This window comes from Drosophila novamexicana, unplaced genomic scaffold (assembly GCF_003285875.2).
Source record: "Drosophila novamexicana strain 15010-1031.04,08,12 unplaced genomic scaffold, DnovRS2.1 tig00000434-arrow-pilon, whole genome shotgun sequence".
Classification (NCBI taxonomy): Eukaryota; Metazoa; Arthropoda; class Insecta; order Diptera; family Drosophilidae; genus Drosophila; species Drosophila novamexicana.
Window position 1 is genome coordinate 1,703,117 of NW_020824802.1, and position 27,294 is coordinate 1,730,410.

General features: G+C 40.7%; 1 protein-coding gene across 1 annotated transcript in view; it reads right to left on the reverse strand.

The window, feature by feature from the left end:
• LOC115760380 (hemicentin-1) overlaps positions 1-27,294 on the reverse strand; it is a 697,894-nt gene that overhangs the window by 13,760 nt on the left and 656,840 nt on the right. The window contains exon 16 of the mRNA XM_030701676.1: positions 23,785-23,982. Coding sequence (XP_030557536.1) covers positions 23,785-23,982 — 198 coding nt within the window. The remainder of the gene's footprint in view (positions 1-23,784; positions 23,983-27,294) is intronic.

Sequence of the window (27,294 nt, forward strand, 5' to 3'; positions counted from 1 at the left end):
AGACGCGGACTGGCTCGACTCGCCATCACGGCTCGTACCCAGGAGACGTGATGCGGAGTGGCTCGACTCGCCACCACCACTCGTACCCAGGACACGTGACGCGAAGTGGCGCGATTCGCCGCCACCACTCGTTCGCAGGGCCCGCGCCGTGGAGTTGTGCGACTCGCCACCTCCGTTGGTACCGAGGCTACCGCCGGCCGCAGAGGCCATCTCGGACTCAAGGACGGACCCGTCTCCTCAGCCCTACCCGTTCTGGGAGGTACTGGAGGATCCATTCGAGGGGCTCGCGGGCTGGGAACTCGGCCTCGAAGACGTGGTAGCGGCAGCAGAAAATGACGCGGATGACTCCGTTATCCCGGAGGACGTGGTTCCCACCATCGGGATGGACGGTCCGTACAGCGAACGGAAAGCTACAGCCCAACATGCTTGATCAAGTTGTCGCAGAAATAGAAGGACGGCTCCCCAGAACCGTCGACACCGATTAAATATCAAAGACGGGAATGAATTTTACAAGGTGACCATCACCTATGGCCGCAAGGTGACGATCACCCGCCATCAAGAAAGGGAAGGGTTTGACGCAGGGTCAGAATAAAATTATTATCGCTAAGAAAACATAAAAGTGAATAACATGAATGAATTATAAGTTTTATATATTATATATTACCATGTATGGAATATTATTGATGATTATGAATGAAATGTTAGTATTTTAAGAATATTATTACATGAAGTCGAGATAGAGATCAAGAGGAGCTAATTATGTTACTAAATAACTTAACATTAGTAGTTAAGGAGAACATGGGCAAGAGAGAAAGAGTTTTCCCAGCACGTCGAAGAGGGCGAAAAGGGTCATGAGCTGCTAAAGCTGATCAGCAGCTTCACTTTTGATTCAGCGAGCGTAAGTACCGGACGTGTGAGTGCTACGGTAGAGAACGAGCTTAGAGGGAACGCGAGGTAGCTCCGAGGTTAGAAGGATAAAAAAACGTGACAAGTGACGGTGCAGCAGGAAATGTTAATAGAAATAAAGTGCGAATGATCATACATAAAGTACGTCGGTAATTACATTATTTTGTAAAAGTCGGCGACATAGACCGAATAGCAATTGTGTGCGTGTTTTGCAGGTTTTTTATTCTGCGGAGGAGCGATCCCAGCAGCACCCGTCACGCTGACCCACCCTAACCTAATCGCATCGGAGTGAGTCCAACGGTTCCCTCCCCGCTTCACAAAGATATAAATCCCTCTGTGGCGGAAAAATTGAATGTCTGAGTAAGTGGAAGCGAGATAAAAAAAACAGCGGTGCTGTTCTATAGCACAAGTCATATGAAATAGAGTAAGCTAAAGCAGTTTCGTGTAGTGTAAACCAATAAATAGACATCATATGTATATCAGATGTGTGGACCTTAAAGTTTTGAGCTTTTTTGGATCAGGGTTCCCATGCATCATTCGTTTCAGAGAGTGCAGCCCAACAGCTACGACTGACAAGGAAAATACTATATATAAAAACCTACCGCTTAGCGAATAAAAAAATCACCGAAGCGAAATTGAGTTGAAGCTGCGATCCTTATACGATCCACAGGTAAAGCACAAGATATTTGCGTGTGTTCTACCCAAGGTGAGCCAAAAAATGCCCAACAGACGAATATCTGCCACGAATTCCCACATCTAAAGGATTTCCGTTTGGCCGGTCCTAATTATTTTTTCTTCAAGGTGTCACCATTTTGCTCGGTAGCGATATTTTCGATGAGCTGATGTTAGGTGAAGCATTCCGAAGACCTACAGGTTCATTTCTAGCCTAAAATACGCATTTGGGCTATATCGTGTCTGGAAAGATCAACGAACGTGCGTCGTTGGTGTTTTCACACACAGTGAAGGTACACAATCATGATGCAAATAAGGAGCTCGACAATGTTTTACGCAAGTTTTGGAAACAAGAGCAATTCGACAATGAGTCTCCAGGTCTCTCACCGGTGGAGAGGTGGTGCGAGGACTCCTTTGAGAATTACATTGGTTAGAACTTAGATAAATATTCCCTCAGAATCTTCCTTCTAAGGCCTTCAATCTGACGACAATAATGAGCTTAACATTTAAGTAATGGCCGCAACAAGCCAAATGCAATGTGGCCGCACACTTAAAGATCTAAAGGACATACTAAACAATCGAAAGCTTAATTCGGCCCGCAATATCTCCCATCCAATATGGTTAGTTTGGCCACGGGAACAGTTATCAGTCGCAGTCGATTGTCGTCCGCCACATGCACGCTGGCGTATCGAGGCACTCCATCTGGTTCCGGGTAGAGCTCCTCCACTATGCCCCTTCGCCACTCCCTGCATGGCACGGCTGGGTCGAATATAAACACCATATCGTCGCACAAGTGTAGGCAGGTACTTCAAGAGTCACCGCTTCCAAAAAAGGTCTTGTAATAGCCGCTCTAAGCACCACTGTTTCCATGTAGCGCATCTCTCGTTCGGCAGCTCGTGGATAGTGGGCGTGTCAAGCAGATTGGCTACAACCTTGAATATATCGTTCGGTGTTAGGGAAACTCTCCAATTCACGTTGCTTTGGTGCCACCTCCTTTACTGTGTGGCGTAGCACTCTTTTGACACATTGCGCCATCCTTTCCCTGGGTGCCCCTACAGCTGGGTTCGCTGGGTAGTTAAAGATCCATTCAATGCCTCTAGAAGATAGTTCACCCTGAATCTTTTCCAGACTGAATATATCCATGAGCCTTTTGGCTTCTCTGTTAACCCCCAAATAGTTATATCCTCAGTACAGGCTCGCGACGGCAAAGGAAGTTCCTGATCACGGTTATGCAGGAATCAGTTAACAGGTCTTGTGAAAACTCCTAGTTGTCAGACACGTTAACAAGGGAACCCAACTCTTTTTCTTTCAACGTCCGATCGTCACATGAAGTGGTCCAAAGTAGTCCAAACCCGTAAACTTAAATGGCCATACATTGGCCTCCAGTCTGTTCCCTGGCAAAGGAACTATTATAGGTGGCGCTGGCTGCGTTCTACATAGCTTGCACACATCATATGTATATCTTACTTCTTGCTCGCGATTTTGGACCAGATGTCTTCAAATTTCTTTTTCGCCCCAAAAATCCGTTCGGCATTTCCAGTCTATACGTTGTTTGATTAGTGATATTCCTGTACTCAACACTCGACGCAGCTTTGTTATCCAAAATCTGGTCTCGATGTCGCCTATCGTCGCATCCACGTTTTGCTGCTTCATTTTTACGTGGAAGTGATACACAAGCAGTTCCGTCAGTGCGTGCCAGTGTGACAAGATTATTGGCCTTCTCGCACTATGAGGTACACACAGTGCGGCATGGATTCTGCCATACGCACGCAAGTTTCCATTCTCATCCAAGTGGGGCGCCAACCCTCTTATGTCGCTTCGATGACTGACTGGTTCTCCATTGTACGAGAACGCCAGGGAACGCTTCGCATTCCGCTCGCCGTATCAGCAAGTTCTCAGCGCTCTCACACTCCGTAGCGGTGAGGCCGAATCTCTCAATCCCAGTCCTCTGTCCGGTACCAGCACGTGAACCTTAGAACCCAACCCGTCGTCCTCACCAGCCGACTGTAGCTAGAGGATCTCTGAAATGAAATGAAAAAAATATTTGCTGCAACTAATGCAAATTCACTCGGTATCTCTTCTTCTTCATCGTAGGATGAGTGTTCCAAAATTTCTCCCATTCGATATCCGACGAAATGCTTATATCGACGATTGGTGATGCCTATCCAACGCAGCACTGTTTTGGAGTCAGTCCATAGCATAGTATCACTGATCGCTATACTGTGCTTCTTTTTGACAGTGTCCATCAGCCCCGTTCCTAACACGGTTGCTTGCAATTCCAGTCGTGAAATTGACATCGTTTTCATTGGGTTGCACTTCGAAGTATACTCGCACGTCGTTGTTGTCGTAGGTGACGCTTAAGTCAGCTGCGATTGCTGACTGGCTAGACAAAACGTGCAGTTGTATCGGGCCAAAGTAATGGCGCAAGCTTCGAAATCGTTGCACGTTGCTCATATCCTGAAGTCATTTACTAAAGGCGTGGGCGATCTCATATGGTAAGGGTTCATCTCATTGCACATTTTGTCGACAGATCTCACGCATTAGAAACTTTCCAGTTATCATGAGACAGCTAAGAAATCCCAGAGGATCAAATGTTGACATGATCAAGCTCAAGAATTCTCTCTTTGTAGGGACTCGCTCCAAATTTAGCACATTTAAGGATACCTTGCGGTACCTCATGTTGAATTTGAAATCGTCCGTGGGTGGTGCCAACACATGCACAAAATCTTTGCTTCAGCTTCACCCCATCCGAAGCTTCTAGCAGCCCCATGTTGTCCTAGGGGGTCAGCTGCTGTTGGCGAGCTGGAAGTAATCTGGCACAATTCAAATCCAGCATTTGCATGTATTTCTCTTATTCTTGTTGATATGGAGATGGTGTCGCCTTCACTATCAAAACTGTCCACATAGTCGTTCACATAGTGGCATTCATTAATATCTTTAACCACGTAGTGTGCAGCGCTTGGCGAGCATGCTGCTCCAAACTTCATTACCCTCATCTCATAATCATCAGGCTCCCGGTGATCATCGCCGTTTCGTCACAGGGGAATGGCTGGGCGCATCTATCGTGTGGTCGAATTAACACTTGATGGGACATCTTTACGATGTCTCCTCAAACGCCAACGGCACCTTTCCGGAAATGGAAGAGAACAGCCGGCAACAACCGTGCATCGTCGTTGGCTGCGGCTGGTAGCGAAAGCTTCACACCGAAGTTCTCGATATCAAAATAGTCGTTTGCCATCCTTTGATGTGCATCCTCCTGCGACACTGCTAGGAGGCATGACTTTGATGAGGTTGCCTTCAGTTGAAGTCTTGCCCAAAAACCACCCATCCAAGTTCGGTGGCTGCGGCATATGGTCCCTGTGGTGCAAATCTTCTTGTTTGCATTGGCAGTCCAAGATGCGCACGGTCAAGTCCAATCAGAAATTTTGGTATCGTGCACCGTTGTCCAACATTTGGACGTCCCGTCAATGCAGACTTTGCATTGGTAAACTTAGGTTGGACACGGAATACACATTTCACAACACATGACGATTGCGTTTGTCCGCTCCACTTATTTCCATGGTTACCACTGTGGTCGGCTCTCTGGTTGCTTTTCCACCAAACCACTGTATATTTAGTTGACTGCGTTTCCCTTCCCATCGTTACAGACGAGCCCTTGTCTTCTTGACGTATCGCATACGTATCGATCCGCTTATTGGCCCCGTGAAATGTCACTGGCAATATGCGGAATAGTAGGGGTTCTCCATCCGAATCGACACAACTTAACTTTCTTTGTTGCGTCGATTGAGCACTGGCTGCGGTGCCCTTGTGTGCGGATCCGCTGGCTGCGGCGTCCGTCCAGTATTCATCACTCTACCACCTGCTGGCTGCGGTGCAATGTGACACATAGCATCATGATTATGTAAAAGGCGATGATGCCTCTACCGGCAGCCATTGACTTGCCATTCGTTGGCCCTTTTGCAGACTCTTGCCATGTGGCCATCACGAGAAACAAAACCGGTGCCTTTTTACAAACGTCCAACTTTTTAGCGGAGAGGCTAAGTTAAACTCGTTGCAGTGCCTGACTGCTTGTTGGCCATTACAAATTGCATACTGTTTGGAACGACCTCGGTGTCGCCCTTCATTATTCTGGTCAATGCTGACATGCAGCACTCTACGCTTCTGCTCCTTGCTATCGACGTCCACAATCGTACATACCAGATTGGCGTAGTCCGTTGACCACGCGCTAAAATGTATGACAGTCGGGAAAGGCATAGTCGTAGCTGCATGTCTGGCCCATTCCATCCTCTTGCTTGGTGGTAGCTTAGCGACCAAATCCTCCATCAGTGTAGGATTCGCCAAATTATGTTCCCTGTTATCCGTTTGTAGAAAGACGGCAAGGTTACTCACTCGTGAAGCAACTGGCACGATTTTAGCTATGCTGTGCTCTTGAATTGCCTGCACCTCTCGAATACAAATAAGGTGGCTGCGTTGGTTGTTCTGGGCAGCCATATCTGAAACGCAATGGCTCCATCACGTTGCTTACATTCCTGGGATGTATGAGCAACGACTTCACAGTATCACGTAATTCGCCTTTGAGTGCCTTCAACAACAATCGCAATATACCTGCGTAGCAGGTATACATCGTTCCTGGGAGTCGCCCATGCAAAGTTCCCAGTTGCTTGATTTGGCTCCAAAATGATCGATTGTTGGTTCTCTTGTGCCGGCGTGTAGCTGAGCGTTAGCTGCGCAATGCCTGCAGAATATTATGGCGTCGAGCGACTTGATGTTGTAGAACAGTTATCCATAACTGTAGCTTGTTCTACTGTTTGCAACTGTGTTCCCAAATTTCTACTCAATGACACAGGCAACGCCTCACTCAAAAATGGCGATCTGCTCCAATTGGCAGTTCCACTTAAAATTCAGGTTCACTCAAACTTACACTTACGTTTGGGACACCACTTATAATTGCCGTTTCACTCAAACTTCAAGTCGACGATGGCTCCCCACTCAAAGCTGCGATCGAAAATGGCGGCAGGTTAGCTGTACCACCCACGCCAGCAATACTGAACTAAAAGGGATCAGTACTCACATGTGCATGACCTGTTTTTGACCTCTGCAACTCGTGCTCTAGCGCAGCGACTCTGTTTATCAAATCCATAATTTGCGTACCTGAGAGTTGCGTGCTTGGCCTTGGACCTCCTATCAATATGCTGGCTCGTGCACTTACTCCCGCGGCCACAGTGCCGCAGGTTGTAAACTTGTGCCCACATCCACGGTGCTGCGGCTCTGTGACGCGCTAACAGCGGAAACTTGCATTCTTGCACGTCACTCGCCGTGGTAGTTATCTCCTGGCCATCGTTTAGGCGTAGGCTTTTCCTGGGGACCATTGTGTCATCCTATTCAGCTCGGAGATGACGTCTTCTTTATTTCACGGTGGCTGCGTACCAATGGTAACTCTTTAAATGAAGTGCCTTTGCAGTGTCTATGTACAGACACTGTAACTCCAAAGTTACACCAAGTCTTGTCTCCAGCGCAAGTCGCCCTTGCAGTTTCTTACAAACGAAGGATGCAATTTTAACACTGCAAGGCTTACGCGTGGCCATTAAGTTCCGATGGTAATAGGGACAGCGTGATGCAAAACGTGGTAGTGCAAGTGCATATGCAAGTGTTTTATTCTGAACGGATTACATATTTTAGAACTTAGATATATATTCCCTCAGAATGTTACCGCATACTTTCCTCCTACGGCCTTCGAACTCACGACAATAATTAGCATAACATTTAAGTAATGGCGGCAACAAGCCAAATACAATGTGGCCGTACATTAAAAGTGCAAAAATACATACTTTCAAAATATACAGAATATAATTTCAGAAAAACTAAACAATCCATAACTTAATTCGTCCCGCAACAAACATTATACAGTCATCCCAAGGAGGAGTTCAGCATTGTTATCTACCGCATCACCCAGTTATAAAGGAAACATCATAAGCTACGAAGGTCCGAGTTGTGTTCGACGGCTCGAATAAGACAAGCAATAGGAAGACACTGAATGATATTTTAGCAACTGGGCCAAAATTACACTTGCAGATGCCTAGAATTATGTGGCATACAACGTAGAATATTGGCAGAGTTGAGCTGATAACAGTATAGACATCTTACGGAGCACGGGCTAGCTTTCCGACTCTATCTCGTCGATGATGTTAAAAGCTCGCTTGCAAATGATTATTAAACATTTCGTGTGCTGTTTTGGGAAAACAGGTCGCCTATCAATCAGTGGACACGACAGGATCAGCATGCCACAACAAAAAAAAGAAGAGAAGGTCTGCACTTATTTATGAACGCTCAGTGTACGATAGCTGCCCCGAGATGAAATTTTGGGAACCGCGTATCCCTACCTGTTGGATATCGGCTGCGTCATGAGCGGAGCCCCAAACTGCCGTAGATATAGTGCGGCCTGCGGCGGGGTTACCAACCGAGGCGGCTTTGAGGGCTTTGCATGGTTAAAATTAGAGAATGTTCCAGATGGTTGCTCACATAAGTAAACAAGCGGGGTTGTTCATTTTTAAAGACTTCAACTTTTTTTGAACTTAACATATTATAAATATTAATCTGACCTACACAGAGCATGCGTCCGTTGACTTTGACTGACGCTCACAGACTACAACATGTGTCGCAATTTCTAGTGTAACTAAGTTAGCAAATTCAAAGCTTAATAGAATAACAAAATACAAGAAAGTAAGATAACTTAATGTAACAGGACTAAAAGCTCGAGCGCTTGAGAGAACCACTAAATTCAATTCAACTCAACCGTGATAGCGCGTGATTCATTGAGTGATAAGATATTACTCTATGCGGCTGATTTAAGCACAGATGCATTTCCCTTGCTCGCTCTTTTCATTCGTTCCCTTATAATATACGCTCTTAGACCAAACACCCCGTTTGATGATGACTTTCCCCTAAAAAATGACAAGATTCTGCATCTGTGCATTGGCCTCATAATGTTGATTATTATGCTGCTCTTGAGTTGTATAGTTAACCTTCTGATGGCCTCGCATGGACTGGTCTTGTGAACCCTGGGTTCCTCTATGACCTGTTTGTTATCTAGAGCGCGACGAAGAGTCTACTTCCATTGGCTCTGGGCCCTGGTCCTGTTGTCTTTGGGTGTTAATTCTACCACCCTGACTCTTAGTGCAATGGGAGTTTTTACCCTGATAACCCTGGTTGTTGTCTTTTTGTTGACCGTAGTGCAAATTTCTCTGATGGCCACCTGACGAACTATTTTGCGGACCGCTTGAGTTACCTTGCCGCCACCCCTGGCGTTTGCCGTCGGGCTTTTGCGACTTGTCCTCAATATGCTTGGCATAATTAGCTGCGAACATATACCTGTCATTGCTAACTTCTGCCTCTTACGCCAACGCTAGGACGGATAGCAAATCTCGCGGTTGAGCGGGAAACACTGCCTGTTTGAGGGACTTTCTAAGCCCAGATACGAAAGTTGCAGCGCGTGGTCTCTAAACTTTGCATTGAGGTCTGTTGCGGCTGGTATATCGTGGTTCATTATTGTTTTATTTGTCAGTAGCGTAAGTTTTCTTTTAATTTCGCCGTAGTATTATATATAGCAGAGGCAGGTCGCCTTGCCTCATTGTATTCAACTGTTGTTGGATAACACGAATCCAAGTTTTGTCAGGTAAGTAAAATCTAAGCGGGCAATAATTGCGTTCAAATTGAACACCGTGTTAAAGGACGCTAATTTTGCGTCTGCAGGCCCTTTTGTTGCGAATAATTGCAGCCGCTTGGTACAGTCGGGATCTACCGTCATAAGGATTAAGCATTTCGTATGCTGCAATTGCAACCTGTCGCTAAGAGACATAATTTTTTTGGTTGCAATAAATTGTGGGATAGACTTTACAATGTCTAAGGGTTCATTAATAACCTCCCCTCTAATATGTCTGGTACATTATGTATTCTCTCGCTATGCATTTGTTATTTTAATGCTCTTAATTTTTCTTCAAAATTTTTCTCTTGGTGCAAGCGCACCATTTACGGCAGACTCTTTCAATTGAATAAGCTTTTCGTTATTCATATTGTTCACTGTTTGTTGTTTTTGGTTTTTCGATACATTTTTCTTGTAACTCGGGCACTGTCTTCGTCACTATCTATACTAACTCTATTTCTATACATTAATTCTTGAGTAAGGACAACGGAACTTTTAGGTTCTTATACCCTTGCAGAGGGTATTATAATTTTGTCGTGAAATGTAACGCATAGAAGGAGACATCTCCGACCCCATAAAGTGTATATATTCTTGATCAGCATCAACAGCCGAGTCGATAGAGCCATGTCCGTCTGTCTGTTTCTATGCGAACTATTCTCTCAGTTTTAAAGCTGTCTTAATGAAACTTTGCAGAAGTCCCTCTTTATGTTGCACGCAGTACATATGTGAAAACCAGTTGGATCTATATCATATAGCTGCCACAGGAACGATCGGTCGAAAATTAAGTTGTTGTATGAAAATCAGTTTGTTTTTCAAGATATCTTGACCAAACTCGGCATTCATTAGTTTTACTTTACCCCTCATATATAGGCAAAATCATATTCAGATCGGACCACTATATCATATAGCTGCCATAGGAACGATCGGACGAAAATTAAGTTGTTGTATGAAAAAACATTTTCTTTTTCAAGATATCTTGACCAAACTCGGCATTCATTAGTTTTACTTTACCCCTCATATATAGGCAATATCATAGTCAGATCGGACCACTATATCATATAGCTGCCATAGGAACGATCGGTCGAAAATTAAGTTATTGTATGAAAAAACACTTTGTTTTTCAAGATATCTTGACCAAACTCTACATTTATTAGTTTAAGTATACTCCTCATATATATGCAAAATCCTATTAAGATCGGACCACTATATCATATAGCTGCCACAGGAACGATCGGTCGAAAATTAAGTTGTTGTATGATAATCAGTTTGTTTTTTAAGATATCTTGACCAAACTCGGCATTCATTAGTTTTACTTTACCCCTCATATATAGGCAAAATCATATTCAGATCGGACCACTATATCATATAGCTGCCATAGGAACGATCGGTCGAAAATTAAGTTGTTGTATGAAAAAACATTTTGTTTTTCAAGATATCTTGACCAAACTCTACATTTATTAGTTTAAGTATACTCCTCATATATATGCAAAATCCTATTAATATCGGACCACTATATCATATAGCTGCCACAGGAACGATCGGTCGAAAATTAAGTTGTTGTATGAAAATCAGTTTGTTTTTCAAGATATCTAGCCCAAACTCGGCATTTACCATTTTCCCGATACTTCTTAGATACGGGCAAAGCACTATGAGCAATATGAAAAGGTTGGGTCTGCAAGGGTATTAGATCTTCGGCGTGCCGAGGATAGCCCTTCTTCCTCCTTTTATATTACATTTTTATTTTCATTAAAGTTTTAAAGTTAAGTAAAATAGGTTTCGGAGAAAACGGGTTAGAAATCAGTTAAATAGGTTGAATATTCTGAGCAGGAGAGGATACACAATAAAGAGTCCCAATAAGAGTATAGGGAAAATAAACGTTTTAGCCAAACTGAGGAATAAGAATAGGCAACCAAGTTCGCAGACAAGACCTAGCCTACAGCTTAAACGAGCAAAGACAAAATGCTGTAGAACTCTCGACACGACGAGCTAATTCTCCAGTTAGGCAACCGGAGTAATTGGCTGATACGTGGCGTCGATCGATCAGACAAAACCCAGTGTACCGGGTAAACGAACAGAGACTAAATACTGAAAACCACTCGAGGCGCAGACCGGACCAAGGTTATAGAACCAACGAACAAGGACGAGACTGTATTCGGTGAGCTCGTCGCCGACTAAATATGGAACAACGACTTTTGGAAAGAGCTAAAGATAAAAATTAAAGCTTGCATGTTAGAGAAAATCCCATCCGTGGAATAATTGAGATAACACCTAATACAAGTGCAAAGTGAAGTGCTCGTATTCAAGCGCGACAGAAGGCTTTGAATAGAAGTTTGTCCCAGCAGTAGCCAGTATAGGAATAATACAGGATAGCAAGGAATAGGCACAATACTCCCTGGAACAGGGAAGAACGACCTGATACTTTACCAGAGGATAGAATTACTTTAGCTTTTAGAAATAGCATATATGATCTAATAGCTGCATTCAATAGAACAGTTAAGCAGGGTCCCCTTCCGGTTTGACTTTGTTGCAAAGGCTACTGGTTTCCACATCAAGTGGACAAAATTTCCCGTGAGGTTATTGAAAGCAAGCGCAAATATTTTATTTCTATCCTCTATAATTCCCTCTGTTTATGATAAATATAGTTTTTGCAAAAGATGTAGTCGTAGCATTAAATTAGTCAAAAAAACAAAATCTTCTATAACAAATGGCTTAGATATTCTCTATCTGCCAGATTGTTTGAAGTCTTATTTTCCCCCACCTTCCTTTCGCCAACAAACTGCAATTAAAGGAGTAGTGGTTAATATGTCAATTCATGTGGTTATCGTCCTTTTCGTCTGAAGAAGTTCCGTTTATGGCATCTGCTGTAGTAGAAGGAACTGCTCTAGCCTCCATGGATGAGCAGTGTAATATAGAAGAAGACATTAATCCAGGAGGCCTGGAAATAGTATTAGAAAACGTCCCTATCGAAAATATTGCCATGCAAAGAATATTTATAGCTCCAGGAGAAGGTCGGCGTACCTTAGGAATGATCGAAGATTGTGTTTCAGAGGAAATGGCCTTTCCAACTATTTTTTCTGGCCTTAAGAGAAATTGTCCAGAAAGTTCTACAACCCTAGATAGGTCAGAACTTAGAAACTTTGATAGGAGAGGTTGTAGAACAGATAAATTATTTCTCGATTTTAAAAAATTGGAAATTTTACACATAAGGAACAATACGTTAATTTGCATACGTAAGCACAGTGCCACACAAGGCATTACAGCAGCGCAAGCCCTTAATGAGAAACATTTAGAAAATTTAATACGTCACGGTGCTATAAGATTTAGAAAAGTATTCGCACTTCACCTGCTTATTGAAAAGCAGAAGAGAAGAAAGTCATGGCGATGATTAGGCAGATTGGTCCACCGACCTTTTTTATAACCTTTTCGGCGGCAGAGACTAGATAGACATTTTTTTTATTTATTTTTTTTTTTTGTGAATATATAATGAAATGTATTTAACAAAAGTAAAGTGTGCTGTTACCTTACAACTTAAACTAATCAGGAATTAATCTAAAAGATAAGAAAATAATTTATGATAGAACATAACAATGAATTAAAGATAACTTATAAGGGGACGGTTTAAGGGGTGATACTGGGGAGATCGTCTAAATTATAGTAGGAGATATTTATGTCAAGACCCGGCTTAGGAAGTCTTGAGGGTGATGGCATTTGAGTCTCTTCCTTACTCTTCTACGGTGACAGGCAGTATTTAGGCGCCTAAGCAAACAGTTTGGATGAGCTCCTAGCCTCTTCGTGTATTTTTGGGCAATCACTTGGATTCTGTCTGTCATTTTCGGCACCTTAAGGTCGCGCTCAATATTACGTGTCCTTATGTACTATGGAGACCCAGAGATCATCCTCAAGGTCTTAGCTTGTAGCACACGGATCTTATTCAGGTGCGACTTGGCAGTAATACCGTATGGCATAGCTGGGAGCTAAAATGCACTTGTATATTTTGACCTTGTTCTCCAGCGACAATTTTTATTTTTGGCGGAGAGTAGCCAGGACATCTTATTTAATTTGGCTCTATATGAGTGCTGCAGTGACGTGACATGTCTTTCGAAGGTAAAGCTTCTGTCTAGGATGACACCTAAGTACGCAAATTAATGATCCATTACTCGTCCATTAAGTGATACGACTGGGCAGTTCTGCAGTCGATTTGTGAAAGTAACATTAACCTGCGCTTATGCACACATTCCATTTCGATGGAATGCGTCCAAAAACTCATGCAGTGCTCTTTTGGCTAGAAGTATGCAACTGCTTTTTGTGAGCACGGCAGTGTCGTCAGCGTAGGTCGCTATTAGCGTATCGCTTTTATCAACTGAGGTGATTGGCATATGGTTTGGTATATTAGCTGAAAATATCGAGTACAATGTGGGGCCTAGAACACTGCCCTGGGAAACGCCAGCTTCCATAGATTTAATGGAGGACTTGCACCCATCGTCAGTCAATAGGAATGCGCGCCCTTCTAAGAAGCTCTTTATAACCTGAAACAGCTGGGGGTTAAAAGGCTCTTGGCTTTGTAAAGAAGTCCAGGGTGGCACACCCTGTCTAAAGCTTGCAGTATACTCTTTCTTCTCCATGGCCTCTTACGCAAAGTTGATACCTCTATGCAGCTGTTCTGGAGTGCCATGCTGCTTACGAAATCCAAATTGAAATTTAGGGATCGCAAGGGTAACAGTCTCCAGATCCAGAATTCTGTTTAGAATCAACCTCTCCATTATTTCAGTGAAGGAAGAAGGCTGATCGGCCAATAAGAGTCCACATCAGTTGGTTGTTTTCCAGGCTTGAGGATCATAATATCCCACACGTAGGACGCTGTTGAAAATAAGTACTAAAAACAGCAGTGCTTGATCTAGTAGGAGTCTTATGGTTCTGTTATCGAGTAAGTCTTCGCCAGGGGCCTTATTGCGTTTCACACCAGCTGCTCCATTTCGTCCAGTATTACAGAAGGCAAAGCCATTTGAAACGGTGTTTCCAATGCCTCCGCAACTATCCTGCAGTGACTCTCAGGTGCAAAGTCGTGCGGCCTGAATTGTTGCTCAAGATTGTTTGCAAATACTTCCGATTTATCAAGACTAGTACCCTGAAGGGTCCCTAAATACCGATTTCGGTGTTGCTAATGTCTTATTAGCCAGCCTGTTGTCAATCTGTTGGATTCGGGCTTCTCCTGTTCTTGCATACTCCTTTCTTACGTAACGCTTGAGACGCAGGAGCTCAACGATTATAGTAGGAAGCTGAGGCGATCTATCTCCATGCAGATGTTGTTGAGTCCTAGGAGCAGCTCGTGTTGCAGCATCTTTCAGCTTGTTCATAAAAATATCGATTGCGTTATCAATATCATCTGCATCTTAAATTTCCATATTTAGATCAATCAGCTGCTCCAGATGGGCCCTGAAAATTTCTGTATCAGCACCGCGTGCTAGTAAACAAAAGCGCTGTGACTTGCTTATCGGAGTGGCGTGTAAATCAGCTATAAGTGGTGTGTGATCCGAAGAGAGCTCATGAAGCGTCTTCACATTAAGCCTGCTCATTGCGTATTCATTAATGACAAAAAATCAAAATCGAGAAACTAGGTAAAAAAGAGATGTAGATTTTATATTGCATACCCTCACATGCCCCAAACAGAAATTCTAATTCCATTAGAAGACGATACTGAATATAAAAATGTGCACCGAATAAATTTTGAAAAGATTTCGGGCGTTTTAGAACATCGGTTTGATCGTGAAACCATAGATTACCTTAGCGATTTCAATAACTTTCTGTCCCACGATCAACATAACTTATGTTATAAATGCTATATAATTGCATTCTGGTCGAGTATTAAGAAACCCAAAATATATTTAAAGCGACCATTCTCAGCGATTGAGCTTAACGATTATAGTACTCACATTGTTCTACTGTAGCGAGCCAATATAGATATCCATTTTATGTTAGATGTTTATGCATGCTACAGTTATGTTGTAAATTATATGAAAAAGACCCACACAGGAATTTCTAAGCTAATGCGTGAAGCTGTAAGAGAGATAAGCTGGGGCAATGTAACTATAAAGCAAAAGTTACAGCATATAGGAGATAAGATTATTTCGGGTACGGAAATATCCGCCCAGTAAGCTGTTTACTGCTGTTTAGGTATGCCTTTGTCCAAAAGCAGTAACGCAGTGGTTTTCATTATTACCTCATTACCAGAGCATCGGGTTGGGCTAAGGAAGTCTAGGCAGCAGTTGCAAAATAGGAAATAGGACAGTTGGAAAAAGGACTTTTAGACCATTATGTTCAGCGCCCCGACTCTTTAGATTGCTTATGGCTGATTTTGGTGGTACTCGCCAATATATATATGATTCTAATGACATCCAAACACCCAGGGATTCCCAACAATTAGGTTGCACACTCATAGTATAATTTTATATAGAAGATTAAATATTAATACTGAATGGAGAAGTTGTTTTACAGAATTAGCTTGTGGCCAAAATGAGGAGTTAATCGTGAGCAATCGCAGGAAATATATTTGCTTAGATGATAGTGCGGTTCAGCATTCTCTTGAAAATGCAGTACAGACAAAATATTATGAAAATGTCGAAAATCCAGAGGTAGTAGATGATATAATTCGAGTATTAGGAATGCCACAAATAAATACTTAATTAATAGGCCTTGAACATTAAGAGAAATGACGTTAATCTACATTCAGATGATAAAAATGTCCGATTATTTAAGCTTCCAGCTATAGTCTCAGGTGATATCTTAGCAGATATAGTCAGGTCAATTAATTTAAAGCAGAAAACATAATGTTCACATGTTTTGCACAATGCCAAAATCAAATGCGTCTTCTTCGAATTTGTAGGAGGTGTTGCCAGTGTCGGAAAGAGTCGGCTTATTTTACAATAGTACAACTTCTCCTAAAATACTATTGTGTTCTCCAACAGATGCAGCTGCTTTCAGAATCAGGCTCAGTACTGCATTCACTCCATGTTTTCCATGCCAGTTTATCAATCTGCTAAGTAAGTAATGATTTAGTAAATAATTTGCATTCAAGGTTTATAGACCTTAAACATATTATTATAGATAAATTATCTATGGTAGACTTCACACTGCTTTTCCATTTGGACTCTCGTGTAAAGGAAATTTAAAAATACTTCTCCATTCGGTGGTATTTCTGTCATAGTATTTGGGGATCAACGACTGTTATCACCCGTAGGTGACCGTTGGATTCGAATCCAACTCTAATGATCCTTACAGTGCAATTTATGCTTCATTGCTATGGGACCCTTTTTTGTGACAACGGGAGGGCCAATCGCTTGTTTCTGCTGTAAATAATATGGCGTCGGGAATCATGACAGCCGATGATATTAGTCTTGTCCGATCTCGAATTTGTCAGCAATCGAATGTGCCAGATAATAACATTAATCTATTTAGTATATATGCGACGACAGTTAGTAATAACGATAAAGCTTAACTCAATTCCGACAAATCAATTTATTACTACCGCTGATGATTTTATTAAAGCAACACATTTCATTGCGGCTTGTAGACAGACAATCTTACAAGCCGATAGAAGCTTTAGGTAGTCTGAAACATAGAGATTGTGTATGTCCCTTCTAACAACCACTGCCATATTTATGATTACGTTCAATGTAGACCTGGGGATGGATGGGGCAACATGCATGTTAATGCAAATAGATTTGATGCAGCCAGCACTCCAAAAACTTTATGGATACAATTTTTAGATGATACCGTAGGATTACCTACTTGCTCAAAGTGCAGAAGCTTTCTTGACCCCAATTCAGAAGATAGTTAAAAGTTTTCAGTATATAAACAAGTAAGAGGTTCTAGTTGGAAGCTCTCAACTAGGGGATACCCTGAACCCTTTTCTACCAACATCAAATGCATATATATATATTCTATTTTATAAGCTATATGTCAAGTTTGGTGACTCTAGCTCTTATTATTTACCAAAATTGCCCAAAAAACAGGATATCGATATCGATTTTTATCGATTGCTTGGAAACGGAGCAACGGACGGACGGACGGACGGACAGACAGACGAACATGGCTAGATCGACTCGGCTATTGGTGCTGATCAAGAATATGTATACTTTATGGGGTCGGAGATGCTTCCTTCTGCCTGTTACATACATTTGGATTTTGCATAAATACAATATACCCTTATAGCCATTTTTAATGGGTTCAGGGTATAAAAATGAGCAGAGTTCTATTGACCGTAGGCAGCTACCAGTTCCAGTACCTGCAGAAGATATAACTATTCACAAAAGCTATGTATAGCAAGGTGGTGGTTCACACTTGCTCTCGTATGCAGCGTTAAAGTTAGAGTTAGAGAAATTGCGGACTGAGAAACTACTTCGAAAACATTATGATCACTTAGTTAACAGTTCCGCCCAGATCATCTTCTTTTCTAATGCCGAAACTAATCACCGCCATATTGAAGATATTCGATCAGATAAGTAATTGTGCATATCAAGGAGGATCTCTTTGTGTATATGCATGTAACAGACATAAGGAAGCATCTCCGACTCCATAAAGTATATATATATATATATTCAGCATTAACAGACGAGTCCATTTAGCCATGTCCGTCTGTCTGTCCGTCAGAACCTATAAAAGCTAGAGACTGCCCACGCAGATTCAGTTTGTTTCGATATTCAATAACTTGCCCCGTTTCCGACTAATCGATAAAAATCAATATCGAAATCCTGTTTTTCTATCAATTTTGAAATATAATAAGAACTAGAGTCACCAAACTTCACATGATATATTAAGCCTTGATGCCACACTCTGTAGAACTCCTGCTGAACGTCGAGAAAAACGGCGGCTTAATATATTTTGTCCTCGAAGGCTTCTTGAATAAAATCCACTACCCTGTGCTCCTTTTCAGGGCATCTCTGTTACCGACGAAAACCGAATTGGTGCGAAGCGAGCGCACGCTCGACTTCGTCAAGTCCCGGTAACCTGTCAAAAAACTGTCTTTCGTACATTTTAGATATTACTGGTTGCAAGCTGATTGGACGATAGGCATCGATAAAATTGTGTTTCTTTCCGAGCTTGGGTATCATAAATATATTGGTACTATTCCATTGGCCTAACCGCAGGACTCCGTTGAAGATTTCTTTTAGATCTTGGATCGCTTTGAATGGGAGCGATTTTAGAGTGACCGAGTCTATTGAGTCATATCTCTTTTTTTATCAGATACGTTTAATGGAGATGACGATTTTTACTGCTTATATAGGCATGATGGGGGAATATCATTTAGAGTTTTTTGTAAGTTTTTTTGAGGTTCCAAAGAAAACGGCCATCAGGATTTCGAATTTGGGTGTCTACATGGCAGTATTGTGGATGATTGTTCCGGCGCAATTTATGTGAAATAGGCGCAGCAGCTGCAGCAGCCTCGTAAATGAATGGTTCTTCTAGTTGTAGTTGTTCTAGTTAATCGATACTTGCAAGCCTCATTGGGTAAGCGTGAGTTGGATGGTGACTATCTCTGTACCCTTGCCAGAAGATTTATCGCACGAAGGTAATATTCTGGAGAGTCCAATGTGTAGATTTATAGGATAGATGATCCGACGACAATTTACATTGTGATGTATGGTAAGTCGGCGTCTCTCTGTGGGCCATCATTACGGTGGTTAACATTAAGAAGAGTGTATCTAGATACGCGTGTGGTACTTATAGAGCAGTAAGTAATAGTTAAGCATCAGCGTTGTCCTGTTTAATGAATCCTTTTCTTTCTGGCTTGATTTTTCCATAATTCGAGATTCCATTGAGATCACGCAATTCTCAAACTACGAGTGTGTGTGTGGCTTAGGTGTTGAAATGACCAGTGAGAGATTCAAAATTTAAACATTTTTAATAATAACCAATTTAAATGTGAAAATGGCAAGGTTTTACTGGACATAACCCATATGCGTATTGAGTGGAGGAAGTTCTCGAGTATTTGCCCCCTACATATTTAAAAATACATATTGAGCATTTCTCTTAAGTTAGAATCACTTATTTTGGTATGTAGCTTCTCATATGATACACATATAATGTATACTGCATTTTTTGCAAAGCAATCCCATCCCCACGCCACTGCCAAATAGCCATAAATCAAATTAATAAACCAATTTGGACTCCCCACCAATTTAAGCCACAATTTTAAACCAATTATCTTTTTAAGAATATAAAAATATATGTAAGGAAATAAGATTGACTTTTGATAATAAAATGTACAAATATATAAATATATACACGTGTTTGCTGTAGCTACTAAACACACAGTCATGCCCGTCTTTTTTTAAATTTTATAAACAGCTTTGCAATTGCGATTGTATTGTTTTCTGTGCTGCGTGTATGTACTGCTATTTTAATACGTTATGTTCTCGTCGAAAATGAATTGTTTGTATTGCTGTTGAGCAGAGACTGTCGCAAGTGGTGTTGGTTGTTATGAATTCGTATATAGAATACGAAGTGTTTTTTTATAATTTTTTTTTTTTTACTACTAAAACGAAAAAAAAAACTAAAACGAGTGCGTAGCTTGACCTGCACTTGGTGTTGGCAGAAGAGTGTTCCGGCTATTACCGACTTACTCCCAACTAAAGCCTCTTGCTTGTTGTATATTATTTCAATGTCTTAATTGGGAGACCAATTTGTATAGGGTTATCCTTTATTTTAGATTGGATATTGTTGTGCCGATGTATACGATATTGCAATAACCCAACATGAGTCGGACTCCAAACTAAGATATCAAGACATCATCTAGCTTTTATAGGTTTGAGATCAAACGTACGGATGGACGGACAGATAGACAGGTAGGTGGACATGATCGGACATCGGCTCGGATATTGATGCTGATCAAGAATATATATATACTTTATACATTTATACATAAACAAAAATTAGATAGACACAAACAGGACTTATAAAATAAACAAACCAACCATATGGGAATAGAAAGACAATTTTAGAACAACCAAAGACCACAGTTTAGTCCCAAAACGTATTTTAGGAGCGAAAGAAACGAGGTCAAAGGAACCTTCCTTCAGCGGACAGCAACAATCTAACAGAATGGTTCGTAAGCAAAACAAGCAAGTAAAAACCGCGCGTTGCTTCAGCAGTAATAAAAATAAGTTTAAAAAAATTTAACTATTTCCACACTAACTATTGCACACGCCTCTACTTAACAGCCACACCAACAATTGAGTCTGAATGAGAAAAAGTTGGATTAAAATAGCGGCACAGAAAACTATACAATCTCAATTGCCATGCTGTTGATAGAATTCAATAAAGATGTGCATATGTGTGTACATGTATACAGAAATTCTTGCGATTTTCCTTAGCTGCCGCAAACATAACACGTTTTCTTGGTGTTTCTTAACCGATCTTGATAAAATTTGCAGTAGAGCTTTCTGTGCTATAGAATATTCGTATATTCTTTAAAAGACAATTGCTTTAAAATTGTAGTTTAAGCTGGTGGGTAGTTCTAATGTATTTGGTTTATTGCTACGTAGTGGCTTTTACACATTTTTTATGAGTTCAGGATAAAACATGTAAGAGGTTCTAGTCGGGAGCTCCCGACTAGGGGATACCCTGAACCCTCTTCTTCCAACATCAAATGAATATATATATTCTCTTTTAGAAGCTATATGTCAAGTTTGGTGACTCCAGCTCTTATTATTAACCAAAATTGCCCAAAAAAGAGGATATCGATATCGATTTTTATCGGTTGCTTGGAAACGGAGTAAGTTATCGATTATCAGAAACAAACTCGATCTGCGCAGGAGCTAGGAGCATCTACATCTAAAATTTCTCTAGCTCTTATAGATTCTGAGATCCTTGCGTTCATACATACGGACGGATGGACGGACATGTCTAGATCGACTCGGCTATTGGTGCTGATCAAGAATATATATATTATATGGGGTCGCAGATGCTTCCTTCTGCCTGTTACATACATTTGGATTTTGCACAAATAGAATATACCCTTATACCCATTTTTAATTGGTTCAGGGTATAAAAAAATAGATCCCTCAATAGTACTCAAACGGCGATAGGTCTCTCTTCTCTCTCTTCTTGTCACAACTCCTACTTAACAAGAGTTAAGTCTTGATTAGAAAAAAAAGGTCTAAAGTAGTAGCACAGCACACAATACAATCGCAATTGCAATGCTGTTGATAGAACTCAAAGAACACATGTACAACATGCGCCAGCTGCTGCTAACATGTGCGCAGCCAAAACACAACTTTTGTATTTCTTAACCGATCTTAATGATATTTTCTAGAGTACATTTGAATGTGCTTTGTAATATTTGTGTATTCAAAATATCAATTGCATTGAAATTGTTGTTTAAATTGGTGAGCAATACAAGTTGCGTTTTTAACTTGATTTATAGCTTTCGGATGGTATCGGGGAGATGGCGATGGCTATAAAATGAATGATACTTGATAAATACTATTATAGAATCAACATATCAAGTTTGGTGACTCTAACTCTTATTATGTACCAAAATTCCCCAAAAAACAGGATTCCTGTATAGATTTTTATCGATACCTTGGAAACGGGGAAAATGATCGAATATCGGGAACAAACTCGTTCTGCGCGGGCACTATGAGGACCTACAGCCAAAATTAGAAGTCTCTAGCTTTTATAGGCGTTGAGATCCATGCGTTCATAGGTACGGACGGTCGGACGGATGGACAGACACACGGACAAGGCTAGATTGACTCGGCTGTTGATGCTGATCTGGAATATATTATAATTAATGGAATAGTGAAATTAAATTGAAGACGCTAGACTCCTCGCACTGTAAATGTTTGCCAGATATCCTTAGAGCTTTTAGATGGGCAGTGATCACTCTCGTTCATGAATCTATTATGCACCTGTGATAAGAAAAAACAGTGGATAATGTCAACTGATACTACTGGCTCGAAAATTTTACAAAATCTCTTGTAGAGAGTATTTTAATTTTGTCATGAAATGTGTGACGCATAGTAAAGTACATCTCCGACCCCAAAAAATATTATATAATACAGATTAGCATCATCAATCGAGTTTATATAGCCATTTCCGTGTCCGTCCGTCTATTGGTTTCTATGCTTCCGTCTTAACATATGTCGAAACCGGCCAGATCGGATTAATATCACATAGCTGCCATTGCAACGATTGGTCCAAAAGTTGGTTCTTGTATCAAGATATCTTAACCAAACTCGGCATCTACAAGTTTTGCATTGCTCTCTACTATTTCATATAGCTGCCTGCATATAGGAACGATCAGTCAAAAATTAACTATTGGCATGGGATACGTTTTTGTTTATCAAGATATCTTAGCCATACTTGGCACTTATGAGTAATTCCAAACCCTCTACACGTATGCAAAATCTTATTAACGTGAGATCACTAAATTACTAAGCCGACATGGGACGAACGAACGCCAAAAAGTTGCTTCTGATATGGAAACCTTTTTTTATTTTATGATAACTTGGCCAAACTTGGGATTTATTAAATCCATTATAATTATCACATATATATGAGATTTTATCAATATCATATAACTGCCATAGGAAAGATCGGAGGAAGAGTAGGATCTTTATGGCCAAATATTGAGTTTTCAAAGATAATGGTTTTGGCGACCTTTCCATAATATCTTTGAAATTTTATAGTTGGCTGGCTCGAGGTCGAATCTCCATTAAAAAAAACCCGTACCTCGAGCCAGCCAACTATAAAATTTCAAAGATATTTTCAACAAACTCGAGCCGTACTATGCTTACATATCTGCGAAGGGTAAATTTTTACAAGGGTATTAGGCCTTTAGCGTGCCGAAGATATCCATCCATACTTTCTCATAATACTTTATATTATTATACCCTGAACCCATTAAAAATGGGTATAAGGGTATATTGTATTTGTGCAAAATCCAAATGTATGTAACAGGCAGAAGGAAGCATCTCCGATCCCATAAAGTATATATATTCTTAAACAGCATCAATAGTCGAGTCGATCTAGCCATGTCCGTCTGTCTGTCTGTCCGTCCGTCCGTCCGTCCGTCCGTCCGTATGTATGAACGCAAGGATCTCAGAACTTATAAGAGCTAGAGACTTGAGGCTTGTAGATGCCCCTAGTGCCTGCGCAGATCGAGTTTGTTTCCGATAACCGATAACTCACTCTATTTCCAAGCAATCGATAAAAATCGATAACGATATCCTGTTTTTTGGGCAATTTTGGTAAATAAGAAGAGCTAGAGTCACCAAACTTGACATATAGCTTCTAAAATAGAATATATATATTCAATTGATGTTGGAAGAAGAGGGTTCAGGGTATCCCCTAGTCGGGAGCTCCCGATTAGAACCTCTTACTTGTTTTAATATTATTGTTAAAGTATGTATACAGAGATTGTCAGCTATGTTAAAAAAGTCATTGTGCTTCTATAGTTACCTTCATGTGGGATACTTAATGTCCTTTAACTATGTATGGGTACTTACCACTACTGTTATCGGTTGTATATGATGAGGTTCCCTTTCGTTGCGCAAAGTACAAAAGCCAATTTTATGGGCCGCACAAAAAGCCCTCTCTGTCGTATCAATATTCTGTTCCAGAGGGGTTTTAACCAATATATTTCTACGATTACTGATAGTGGTATCGATTGTAGATATAAGCTGTTTTTTTCGGGCACATTCTTTCTATAATGTGTAAGAATGTATACATTTACATAAGAATATATTAAAGTCAATTTACTATCTAAAATTATTATTCTTCGACATTAAACGTTAAAAATATACTTTACCCAAAAGAGGTTTACATTCCAAAAATTCAAATCAGGTTGAATAGCCCCTGAACCAGATGCTTAAATATTGAAGATATCCAAGAGTATAGGGAGAACTTATACCGGTAATGTATTTAAAATTTCCATTAGGTAAACAAAAAATACTTCTAGTAAACAATTTAATAGCACATTAGCTTTAGTTTTTTTAAAGCCCTATAAATGACGAAAATAATTAACTTAACGGGTAGTCAACCATGTGCTGGAAACATTGGAACAGAAGGAATACTGAGCTCATTTCTGGCAGGACGCACCTTTAACGCGGCCGTTAAAGACCAAAGCTCGGGTGTCAAATTCATTAAAGCAGGTTTACCAGAAGGCAACAACCACGGCCTGGTGCTGTACACGGCCGACCTCCCCAACGAGACTGCTGGTGGCAACGTATGCGTCACTGCCTTCCTGGCCTCGCATGAATCTCTACAAGCTGCTAGTCGAAACTTGGACTTGGGGGGTCCCACATCCCAGCATCAAGAGCAAAATGCTTGAGAAAGCTCCAACATCTCGACTGGCTACCAAAGCCTCAAAGCAAGTCACACATTTCCATATACTATCCAAGTTTGGGTCACGGTGAGAGCTCACTACCTGCGAAGCATAAGAGTGGTCCAAGCCAAGGCAGCATGCAAGGTTGCCGGCCTGCCATGATTCGTGACAACCGACGTAATCGAACGCGATCTTCGCCTAACAAGGGTCTGAGATCAGATAAACTACTTCTGCAGCCGATACGCCGACAAGCTGCTGCAGCATCCTAACGCGGCCAACAGGCTGACCCCTACACCCCGACGACCTTCCCCTTCTTTGTAAATAACTTATCATTGTAAATATCATATAACTTACATACTTGAAATTATACATTCTTCTCTAAGATATTCGTTTGGTAGATATCAGAAGACACTGATCGATTCCAACGCAAAATAAAACATTTTAACTAATTTAAAAGATGAAAGGAACACTTTAAGTAAACAATTTAAAAACACTTTAGGTGTTGGTTAATTAATGCCCTAAAATTACGAAAATTATTATTTTTTCGTTAAATTCGAATATTATTTTTGCCATGAAATGTATTACGAATAGACAGAAACATCTTAAACCACATAGACTATACATATATATAAAGTATATTTAAAAAGGCCTATAAAATTATATAACAAATGTCTTTTGACCCTCTTACATCAAATATATCTGATCAGAAAATTGGTCGGTGATCCCTAAAACAATAAAGCGTACACTCGTACACATCGATAAAAGATAAGCACATGTTAAAACTTCACTCAGACTTATTTATTATAACACAACAAGCTCAAGTGGACTAAAAATATCGCATAAAGTAAAATTATATGAAAAGGGTCGAGTGTAGATTAAAACTTAAAGCTTAATACAAAAAGATTTAAAATGCATGCTCAGTAAATAAAAACAAGTTAGAGGTTCTAGTCAGGAGCTCCCGACTAGGGAATACCCTGAACCCTCTTATTCCAATACAATATACAGGTTGGGTCTGCAAGGGTATTAGATCTTCGGAATGCCGAAGACAGCCTTTCCTTCTCGTTTAATTTTCGTTTTACTCCATTGTTGTGCTGATCTTGTTTTCAAGGTTTGATCGCAGTCTCTCTCTTCATTTAAGAGAGTATTTACTTATGATAAATAATACTACCACTTAGAGCTTTTCTCCACTTGCTTAAGAAATATCAAATTTTCAAATTTCACAAATTGGTGTCCCACCGGTTGACAGGAACATAGCGCCGCAAAATTTTTATTCCAAAACTCAAATAATGCGATCTCAAATAAGGTCTTATACATACTCTTTTCGACATTTCGCCAGGTTTAAATTCTAACAAGTAAGAGGTACTAGTCGAGGGCTCCCGACTAGGGAATACCCTGAACCCTCCTATTCCAACACCACATAAATTAAAAAAAAAAAAAGTTCCCTTGGCAGGGTTCGAACTCGCAAATGACCGTAAAACTCGATGTCGACTCTACTCAACAGCCACACCAGCAAAAAAGAAAACAAGTAAAAGGTTCTAATCGGGAGCTCCCGATTAGGGGATACCCTGAACCCTCTTCTTCCAACATCAAATGCGTATATGTATACATTCTATTTTAGAAGCCATATGTCAAGTTTGGTGACTCTAGCTCTTATTATTTACCAAAATTGCCAAAAAAAATAGGATATCGAAATCGATTTTTATCGATTGCTTGGAAACGGAGTAAGTTATCGATTATCGGAAACCAACTCGGTCTGCGCGGGAACTAGGAGCACCTACATCTAAAATTTCAAGTCTTTAGCTCTTATAGGTTCTGAGATCCTTGCGTTCATACATACGGTCGGACGGACGGACGGACAGACAGACGGACATGGCTAGATCGACTCGGCTATTGATGCTGATCAAGAATTTATATACTTTATGGGGTCGGAGATGCTTCCTTCTGCCTGTTACATACATTTAAATTTCGTACAAACACAATATACCCCTTTAACCCATTTTTAATGGGTTCTGGGTATAAAAACTGTGGGATTATTATAATTTTAAATTTCTTATTAAAAGTTGCCTCTTGCTTTCGTTCATATATCAGCTGTTTACGGCTATAATACTTTCAGATTTTTCACAACATCGATTGAAATCTCGATTTATCATCGCAAAAAACACGAAATGTACGGGGAGAATTTATGTGTGAAATGTGTTTTCTTATGGGAAAACGCACAGGACACATTTTACACATTTTTGTCGACCCTACTCAACAGCCACACCAGCAAAAATAAAAAATAATAATACTTTCCCCGGTAGGGCTCGAGCTCGCGACAGACCGGACCACTTGCTATGCCTCTACTCAGCAGCCACACCAACAATTAACTACTTATGATAAAAAAGGAACTAAAATAACATTGCAAAAAAAAGATGCAATTACCATGCCATGACGCATGACGCGCATGAATGTGTGTGTGTACATGAATACAGAAATTCTTAAAGCTGCTGCCCATTCAATTGCGCAGTTGCATATAACTTTGGTTACCCACCTTTATGAAATTTTCTGCAGTATATCTTCTTGTAACATAGAATATTTGTGTATTCTCAAAAAGTTAAATGCAATTTAAATTGTGGTTTGAATTGGTTAGTAATAAAAGTAAGCTTATTAACTTGACTTATAGCTCTAGGGTGGTAGCGGGGAGGTGGCGATA